Source organism: Drosophila guanche, unplaced genomic scaffold (genome assembly GCF_900245975.1).
Source record: "Drosophila guanche unplaced genomic scaffold, DGUA_6, whole genome shotgun sequence".
NCBI classification, from domain to species: domain Eukaryota; kingdom Metazoa; phylum Arthropoda; class Insecta; order Diptera; family Drosophilidae; genus Drosophila; species Drosophila guanche.
The window spans coordinates 2,062,174-2,072,492 of record NW_022995745.1 but is presented as its reverse complement, the minus strand read 5'-3'; the positions used below and the strand labels follow the sequence as shown (position 1 = coordinate 2,072,492).

At 48.4% G+C, this 10,319-nt stretch overlaps 1 protein-coding gene across 1 annotated transcript; it reads right to left on the bottom strand.

Annotated features, from left to right (window-relative positions):
- Positions 1 to 6,377: 6,377 nt before the first annotated feature.
- On the bottom strand, positions 6,378 to 10,064 carry LOC117580863 (transcription factor btd). The gene is made up of 3 exons (XM_034267612.1): positions 10,053 to 10,064; positions 8,177 to 8,865; positions 6,378 to 8,070 (listed from the first exon to the last, which is right to left on the bottom strand). The coding sequence occupies exons 1-3, from the start codon at positions 10,062 to 10,064 to the stop codon at positions 6,663 to 6,665; spliced, it is 2,109 nt and encodes a 702-aa protein (XP_034123503.1). The 3' UTR covers positions 6,378 to 6,662.
- Positions 10,065 to 10,319: the final 255 nt, after the last annotated feature.

Here is a 10,319-nt window from a genome sequence, read left to right as displayed (position 1 = left end):
CACACAGGGCCACACACTGCTGACCGTGCGGCATCCATTTCCGCTTCCGTTGACCAACCATGTTTTTTATGCTTCCCCCACCCCGCCACACACCCCTCCCCATACATACTTGTGTATCTCCCTGCTCTTTATTCTTTTTTGAAGGGGATATAAAAAAGTTTATGCAAATCGTTTGTTGTTTACTCTGTCAGCAATTTTTTGTTTGTTTGTGTTGTCGTTGAAGTGTCGATTTCAAGTGGCAACAAAACAGCAGTCGAGTGCCGAAGGGGCAGAGCCACAGCTCGCTGCAGTAACTAAAGCTTCAAACAGCAAGACAAACGATTAAAGAGCGATCCATCAACATTTATCGGAGCAGTTTAGAATCCAAAGATGGATATTTTCCATTGGTTTTGTTTGAGCCTTTGTAATTCTTTGGGTAACAAAATCTACAGCTATTTGTGGGGCACTCAATGAACTCCGCATGGGCTGCTTAGCGAATTTCTATATTTACTTTGAGGTTTGGTTTATAGCTCGGCTATAAATAATGGAAATGGCCCACTAGAAGTCACCGACAACAGCGACTGGCAAATGCTGCTATTGTTCGGCAACGGCTTTCGGTCTTTTCACACATTGTTGTTAGGTAGAAAATCTCAGCTTGGACCCGCTTGATGGCCCATAGAGAGACAGGGAGAGAGACCCGACCGCCGGTGACTGGTTGACTGGGTGACTGGTGCCGGGGCCACACACTTTGTAAGTGTTTTGCGGCCATAAATAATCCGGAATAGTTCGCTGGCTTGTTGCTGAAGTTTGTTACATGGCATAAATCAAATTCTTGATTTATAATAATTGCAAAAACACTCACTCAACGCAACGCAACGCAACGTAACGTGTGGTGCAGGGGCAAAGGACTTGCAACTGTCCGACACATGTCACCCAACAGAGAGAGCGGGTTTCTGGGGCAGGCCCCACAGGATAAGCGTAATTGTTGGCACACACGTCAACGCCAGACAAACCAACAAATGGAAACTGAATGGGAATAGGAATAGGAATAGGGACAGGCACAGGCACAGGCACAGGACTACGACCACGAATCGGTATCCAAATCAGGCACAGGGTCTGGCGCCACTCGAAAAAACCACAAGACACGAACGGCAACCACTCGAATGGAAAACAATGAAAATACAATGGCAGATAAGATGCAAAAAGCACAAATAGTGCCATTAGTTACCCTATAATAATGAACTTGAAGCAAACTTTAAGGGAAAATTCGCGAAATAAATAATTATGGAAGAGATTTGGTTTATGCTTCTGCTGTTCTGCCATGTCTTAGCCGGCAAAGTGTTTCCTTTCTGGATGGGAATTCTCCATTATTCGGTAGTCGTTGACTCCCCGATATGCTACCCTATGGCAAAACGGAAATCACATCAAAAAGCAGGCGCAACAAATCGATTTATATCACCCATTCCAGCAGGGTTAAGAGGGAAACAGTCAAAGGAGGATATGAGCAAAGGCGGAAAAGAGGGGAAAATGCTGAGGGAAAACCTAATCAATTCGCAACGCTCTTTTGTGGCTATAATGCGGATTATTCAAACAGACATCTATACACATGTTAGGGGCGCCACAGCCTGAGAGGTGGGCGTGCCTGGTGGTTGAGCATGGACCGAGGACTGACACTGGGGGGGGATGCAGACATTTAAATGCATTTTAATAGATTTTCCATTATACTTTTTTTCATCTATTTTTTGCTGTTGTTTTGTTAGTTTGTTGTTTTGTTTGGGGGCGCCCACGACATTGGCAGGGGGTAACGCGTGTGGGTGTGGGTGTTGGCGTGGGCGTGGCACACACACACATAAATATGTATATCGATAAGCCGCAACCAGATCGAAAGCAATCGTTTCGTTTTGACGCAAACAAATAATCGGAGCGAGAACAATCAAATCAAATTAAATGCACCAGCAAAAGGAGCAATTTACTCGCAGGACTACCACTGAGTGGTGTATGTGTATGTGTGTATGTGTGTATGTGTGTGTGTGTGTTTCTGTTTGTGTGGAAAATGCGCCTGGTCATTGTGGAGCCATTAGCGGCTCGAGAGCTGTCGTTGTTGGGTTTTTTTTTTCCACCGCTTTTCTGTACTGTCAGCATGAAAAGTGGAAAATTTATTGACTGCACATATGTCGCACTTTTCCATTGGCTCCTGCTGCCGCTGTGCTGTGTGTCCTTAACGTGTGTCCTTAGTCCTAATACACACATAAATATTTTAATTTGTATGCCGCAGATGCCGCCATCAATTGAGTTGTTCCCTGTCCAATCCTCTTCTGGCAGGTCGTCCTCTCCTGCTGCTGCTGCCGCTGCCCCAACTCCGCGTTGGCCACTTCGCTGTGTGTGTGTGTGTGTTATTTTCCCCCTAATAATCCTTCATATGTTTTATATCCTTGACGATTGTCACGGCCTGATGTCCTCGGCATTGATTGGGTCACGTGCCGCCCCCGAGCTTCCTCCTCGGCTGAATGTATAATCGATCGATTCATTGGCATTCATGAGTCTAATTATTTCACTTCACATTTCAGTTCAAGTGCTAAGCAATTTCTGCTATACTGACAAACTGGTTTTCGCTTAGTATGTGCCCGGTCTGTGGGGTATACCTAAAGTGTTACGCAAAAAGTTGTGGAATCAGTCTATAAGTTCCGATTTCCACTCTCACTCTTTGCGCCCCATTCATTATTTACTTAACTCTGACATTATTCAGCCAGGTATAGCTTTAACTGTTGTATTACATCAGGGAATTACAGCTATAATTTACAACTTCATATATTCTATTATTTATTCCTCCTTCATTGATTCGTTCAAATCGTTAATTTAATTCTTTCCTTATTCCTTTTTTGCATCGATTCAATTATGGTCTTACTTCTATTACCCATTTTACAGCACTGTTACTTTGCTTTTTTGCTTTTATTGTTAAACTAATATACCAGGAAGGTTCTCTATTGAACCCTTGACTAAGCTGTTGCGTAATCTTTTACCCCTGGCACATTTCAACGTTAAATTAACATTTATTCGTGCCATTTATCAGCTCCATTCACATCCATAATAACCCAAGAGATCCTCAAACCCATGCTGCACTATCTGTTGAAAATTCAGCAGCAAATTAAGAAATTATAACCCGCACCCGCACCACTATGGTAATCGCCTCAGCAAATGGCAATCCTCATCGTTATAGTTTTATCTTTTGGCAAAAGGCAATCGAGATTGCGACCCTGTTGCACGATTATCCTTTAAACACATGTCTCGCTCTCTCTGTTCGACTCTGACCATATGCCGCAAGGATGCTCTCGGATCGGATAAACAAAAGGGAGAGCGAGCAGAACGGAACCCACACACAGGACCTCGGCGAGTCCGAGCTCGACCGCAAGACACAACCGAAATTTATAATCACCGATGACCATGTCAAACACGCCCCCCTGCCACCACCCCCCAAAAGAAAGAGCCAAAGGATCGAGGGAAATATGAAAAGTGAAAAGAAAAAACTAATAAATACCAAGTGCCAGGAGTACCCAAGAGGGCCAAGGACTGCCCAGACAACGGTCGATGAAACATAAAACATTTTCTAGTTAAGTCATGTTCGATCATCTATCCTGGCAGGACCTTTTCTTTTTTTGGACACGCTTACTTAGCGCAGGGAGCGAGCGATAATCTCAACTCAATTTGCTTTGTCCCTTTTGTGTGCGTGTGTGTGTGTGTGTGTAGGAGCCAAAGGATACCACCGATCAGCGCAGGGAGCGCTCAACATCAAAACATCGTTTCCGTGGAAAATGTCTACCAATGTCAAGTCAAGTGGCTCTTGTGCAACCAGTCCGATTATTTATAGCTTTGATCAAAATTAGAACGATCTCCGGTTACACCCGTAAGCAGAACCCACTTGAGACTCGCCACGGAGCGTGCCCATGCCCCAAGTAGGAGTCGATTTGCCTCGAGTATGTGTGACAACACTCTGGATTATGTGGCAGGCCACTCGTTGTCAGTATAGGATTAGGATTAGGAGTGTCTCTCCACAAACATAGGTGTGGTGTCGGTTGGCCAACAATTCTGGGAACTTCTATTCCTGCTGCTGCTGCTGCTGCTGATCTACATAATTTTCGTGGTGCTCAAGTGGTAGGCACTTCTGGAATTATTTCATTGGGAGCTGTGTTTAAACTGTGGATTCTGGCAGACTCTCAGCGGAGATTGAAAACTGGCTGACAGTGTTCGAAGTCACTTTAATATCTGTGATGAATTTCAGATGGAAAGAAACGTCTAACAGATCGTAGTCTGAGCGCCTGCGGTCTCTGCCTGAAAATTTGTAAACGAAATCATTTGCAGAGCCACAGTTAGAGCCACAGATGAATGATCAACAAATCACCTGCCTGTTAGAGGCTCCATCTCCATCTCCATCTCTCTCTCTCTGTCTATGTTTCTGTAACCCATACTTAAAATTACACTTTCGCCCTGGAGAGCGTTAGAGGCTGACTGACAGACTGTAGGTTTGGGTGGAGGCGGTGGTGCCATTAAACTGACCAAAACAGACAAACAAAAAATATACAGAAAGACAGAAAGAAAGAGCCTCATGTTTCGGGCTAACTCCTTCACTGGTGACTGGCGACCACAACTGGGGGCACAACACGCAATAAAAGCGAGACGAACCTCAAGCGGGACTTGAAGAAAAATTAACAAATCATAACATCATCATTTATCATCATTAAGCCGCCGTTGCCGCCAGTGCTTGTACGTTCGGGGGATTGCATTTTTTTTTTGTTTTCTGTATTTCCATTTTTTCCTCGGACCTCAGACTTTAGTTATAAATCAATCAGATTTTGTTTGCCATTTAGTGGGGAGAGCCCCAAAAAACAAAAAAAAAAAGGTTTTATCGTAAATGCTTTGCGGTCAATGCGGCGTATGATTAACGTGCGTGTGAAGTTGTTGCGCTGCCCCATCACACCCCCAGCGTTGGAGAAGAGTCTTGGAGCATCTACGAGTACCAATGGGATACCTCCTCTGAGGTTGTCAACCGCTGCAACCAAACAACTGAGGACCTGGACTGCGTCTCATGTTTCGGGTGGCTGAGAGCTTGGAGCGGGGCGTGGGCCCGTGTGGGCTTGGCGCTCACTCAACTTTAAAATTGATTGATGCCCCAGGAAAGCCTCCAAGAGGCATAAATCAATATTTTATATTGGCCACAATCGATCTGCTGTCCACCATGGCGGCATGGCCTGTATCTTCACGCCATCGTTGTGCCTACGACAAAGTTGGCCATTTAATTATAAAAAAAAAGCCAACTAAAGAACTCTTTTGCTCATCCATTTGGCCTGCGATTGGATGCTGCGGGGCTGGCCAAGTGGGATAGTCCCGCAGCGAGCAAATTGACTCTCATTGGTTACCCCCCTAGGCCAGACCATGCACTCCCTGAGTTATGATCCCTATCTGAGCGTAAGAGATGATGGGAAATTTCTGAATTAAATTCAATATTGGGCATCGATCGTATCGCAGGTATTTGCTCATAGAAAAAAATAAACTTCCAGGAGGAGGAGTACGTTAATTGGAAACTAGAAAAGAAAACTATAAAGAAGGGAAGGTCTAGTAGCTATCGACTAGAAGTATTTTCTGGTGGATGCGGTGGATATTGAAGCTACATCTATTTCTGGTAAATCGCTGCACTAATTGTACCCAATATAATTATACGATGATTTGTTTTATCCTCAAAATGGTTGCAGTGCATGGGAAACTGACTGTTCCAAAAGCTATACAAACTCAAACAGGAAGTCAACCAGAAGCTGTCCTGCTGCAACCCCAAAGCTGCTGAGCAGCAACCCCTCTAGTGCACAGGCACTCAAGGGTGCGTCCGAGGGATCATCACATTAGATCATGTTCTGTTCGGTTCTGTTCAGCAAAGAAGTAAACTGGAATTCGCCTTTGTTTTCGATATAATTTTGATCGTTTGTTTTTTTTTTTGTTTTTTTTTATTGTTAGGATTTTCGTGTGTGTGTTTTTTGTGGATTTTGTCGCCTTTTGTTGTACGAGTATATATTTATATATATATAATTTATCTTAAAGACAATTAACAATTATTACATTTATTATGGTACACAACTAGATGGGTTCTCCACTCCTTAAATATTCGCCTTCGTCTTATTTATAGGATGGTTTATATGTATATGGTATATCGTTTTGCTATATCGAGTTTTATGTACACACATGCAAAAAAAAAAATCACTTTCTCCTAGGACTATTAAAAAAAATTGGACAAAAAAAATGGTCTCTTCTTATGGCTAGCGATTATTCATATACATATAGAGTATATAATATCTATATATATGTGTGTATATATAGTAATATCTATCTGTATAATATAGACTGCATCTGCATCTGCACTTTTTTCTGTAGATTTATCAACAACAAACACATTTATGTATATATAAAAAAAAACACTAGATGGATCTCGTTCTACGGTTTTGTTCTGCTCAAAGAATGTTTGGACTATCTGTAGACACTCAGATACCCGCTACTAACTTGGAGAGAGAAAGAGAGAGAGAGAGTTAGTGGGGATCAGGTATAGGGGATTTGGGTGGTGTGCATGGCATCGGTTTCAACCGTCAACAACAACGTGGATGAGGATGGGAATGAGGATTGGAACTCGTAGATTCATTCGTGCCTTAGGCAGTGGCATGTGGATGATAGGCCGCTGCCCAGGCATTGTGATGATGATGCGGATGCGCATGCGCATGCGGATGATGCGGATGCGAATGCGGGTAGCCATAGCCGGTGGAGCCGCTGGCAAACTCCGTGGGATAGCTGGCCGCATACTCCGACTTCATGTGACCAATGAGGCTGGAGTAGCCGCCACCGCCGCTGGCGTGACTGGACACTGCATTGGCGGCGGCACAACTCGAGCTGGAGTCCTGGCTGGCGCCGCTGGCGAGGCCAGACATGGTCAGTCCGTACTCTGCCGCCAGCTGGGACTCGCTCTGCATGGCCAGGGCGGCGTAGTGCTGCTGTTGCGAGGCCAAAGCGGCCACGGCCGCCGATGCGGATGCGGATGCGGAGGCGGACAAAGATGCGGATGCAGTTGCCGTTGCAGATGGGGATCTGGCCGAGGCCGAGGCGGAGGAGGAGGACGGGGAGCTGGCCGTGACAGGCACTGAGGGGGCGCTCGCTGAGGTAGTCGGTAGTTGTATGGCACGATTATTGGCGGCACTGCTCCACGGCTCGTAGCTGCTGCCCAGCCCGATCTGGGACTGCGACTGCAGCTGCTGCTGCTGCTGTTGCTGATGCTGGAGCTGCGCCTGCTGCTGGAAGAGTGGGGGAGGCGGCGGCGGACCCGCCAGCGATGCTGAGACGGAGGATGAATGCTGGTAGAGATTGGCATAGGGCGCATAGCTGTGGAGCAGTGCGCTCTCCGACTGCTCCTGCTTGAACTCCACAGGTGGAGAGTGGGCCTTGGACTTCTTGGGCAGCTTCTCCGCCTTCTCCTGCTTGATGGAGCTGGAAACGGCTGCTGCTGCCGCCTGCTCCTTGGCCTCGGCTGCCAGGGCCTTCTTGCTCTTCTTGTCCTTAAAGTGGGTCTTCTTGTGCTTGCTGAGGTGGTCGCTGCGCGAGAACTTCTTCGTGCAGATGGGGCAGGCGTACGGGCGGTAGTTGGTGTGGGTGCGTCCGTGCCGCTGCAGCTCGTCAGAGCGGGAGAAGCGCTTGCCGCAGGTGAGGCAGACGAACGGCCGCTCGCCCGTGTGCCACCGCAGGTGGGTCTTCAGGTGGGAGGCCTTGCCGTACAGCCGCTCGCAGCCGGGCATGTGGCAGATGTGCTGCTTGCGTCCACGCTCATCCGGCCCCACAATGGGCGGCAGGCCGCTCATCTCGTTTGTGCAATTGGGGCAGGTGCAGCGCACCGAGCGGCGCTGCAGCTGCGTCTGGAAGGCGATGTCGTCGAAGTTGAAGCTCGGATAGCTCTGCGAAGACCACGGCTGGTACAGGCGGTCCGGGTGCGAGAACCAAGCTGCCGACGAGGACATGCCCACCGCGTTCCCGTAGTATTCCGAGGCGTATTGTGCGTACGGGAATTGGCTTCTGCAAATGGATGAATGGAGGAAATAGGGAATGGAGATTCGAATTAGCTGGGTCACTATCATGGAAGAGGCACAGTGTGCGGCTTTCTTCCGGCTTTGATATTTACCTTGCGGGCAGGCCGGAGTAGGCGGCTGCTGCTGTGTTCCATCCGTAGGCGGCGCCTAGATCCGCGGCTGCCGCTGCAGCTGCTGCTGCCGCCGCCGCCGCTGCTGCGGCCGATGATGAGGGGGAGGATGCGGCGGAGGAGGTGGATGTGGCTGCTGTGGAGACGGCCACTGCAGCTGTTGCTGCTGCCGATGATGTTGATGATGATGATGGGACGGCGATCCTGCTCTCCCCCGTGGCGGTGGGGCTGGCCGAGATGCTGGCAAAGGACTGGGCCGGCGAGGGGAAGATGCTGGGTGACACACTCGCCGACGAAGGTGCCGACTGGATGCTAGAGTTGGGCGATGCCGTGCCCGTGGAGGAGGCCTGCGGCGGATATTGCATTTCCATCTTCATTCCGGCCTTTCCAGGCATGCCGATGCCAAGGCCGATGCCGATGCCACCAAGCCCAATGCCGTAGAGCGGGGAGCTGCTGGTGCTGCAGCCGCTGATGCTGGAGCTGGAGCTGCTCGAGTTGGAGTTGGGGGTGGTGCCACTGGAGGCGCTGGTGGCGCTAATGAAATCATGCGACGACTGCTGCTGCTGCTGCTGCTGGGTATGTTGCAGCTGCTGTTGTGGCTGTTGCAAGTGGAGCTGCTGCTGTTGTTGCTGGTGCTCCTGCTGCTGCTGTTGCAAGTGGAGTTGCTGTTGCTGTTGCTGCTGTAGATGCGTATGGGGATGCTGTTGCTGGTGGAGATGCTGCTGCTGTTGCTGCTGCTGCTGTAGCTGTAGCTGTAGCTGCTGCTGCTGGGGCAGGGCATAGGGATTCAGGTAATTGCAGGCCGCATCAATCATATTGGAAATGCAATTTATGACGATGATTGGGATGATGGGATTCCTCACGGGGGTGCTGTTGGCGCCTCTCTGGATGCTGTTCCTACTTCTCCTTCTGCTCTTCCTTTTGGCTTCAACAATTTTCGCACATTTCGCGCTCGCACTTATTGATATTTGTCTTGTAATTATGGCACGCTTTTCACTTTAGTTTTATAATTATAGTCTTTCCACAGCCGCTGGTTTCTGGTTGCTGGTTGTTGCTGCCACTAGCGCTGCTTCTGCTTCAGCTTCTGCCACTGCCACTGCCACTGCCGCTGCTCCTCAATAATTGCTGACGTCGATGCGTCGCACACACGCGAAATGGAGCCGCAAAAACAAAAAACAAAAAGCCCAACGAGCGAACGAACGAACGAGGCAAATTAAAGGCTGAAACGCAACCAAAAATTCACAAGTCCCCCGGAATCGCGTGTATATATATATTATAGTAGTATATATAGTGTGTATAGTAGATCCGAAACAAAGTTGCAGTTTTTACTGTTGTCGTGGCCCAAACGGGGAGGAGGGCGGCGCAGCGCTCGTTCTCGGATTCGAATTCGTTTTCGATGTCGATGTCGATGTGTCGATTGTCGGATTCTTCACTTCGTGCTCGTTCTCTGCCTGCTTTGCTGCTTTGCTTTGCTTTGCTGCTGCTGCTGCTGCTGCGCGTGATGTGATACAACCACCGTTAATTATCGTTCTCGACTGAATTCCAAAACGCAGCGAGAGAGTCTAACAACGTACAAAACGAATCACTGATGACGGCAGCAGCGGCGTCGTCGTCGTTGTGCGGGTAGCGGGCAGGCAGCATGCCAGCCAGCAGCAGCAGCTACATATCATAGTGCTGTGCTCTTCACGCGCACTGCCCGCGTGTCTACCTCAGTGTGGCTCTGCTGTTTTCTCTCTCTCTTTTTCGCTCGCGATAGCTCTCTGGTCTGCGGGCCTGCTGCTGCTGCTGCTGGTGGTGTGACGGTGGTTGTTTTTGGTTTTGCCTTTAGGGCACAGCACTGTCTATCTCACTTGCTCACCACCACTGCCATGCTTGCGGGCTCGACCTCTCTCTTTCTCTCTCACTCGCTCTCTCGAACACAAACGAGACATTTGCTTCTTCTTTTCGGGTATCCGCGGGCGTTTTGTTTTAATTTATATGTGTGGGTTTGTGTGTCAAAGCAATTGGGTGAGCAATTCCATTTGTGTGGTGCTGTTGTTTCTGTAGCTGTTGTTGTTGCTGCTGTTTTTGCTGTTCTTGTCCTTCTTTGAACACTCTTGTTGCGCCTTAGACTCTGGACTCAGTT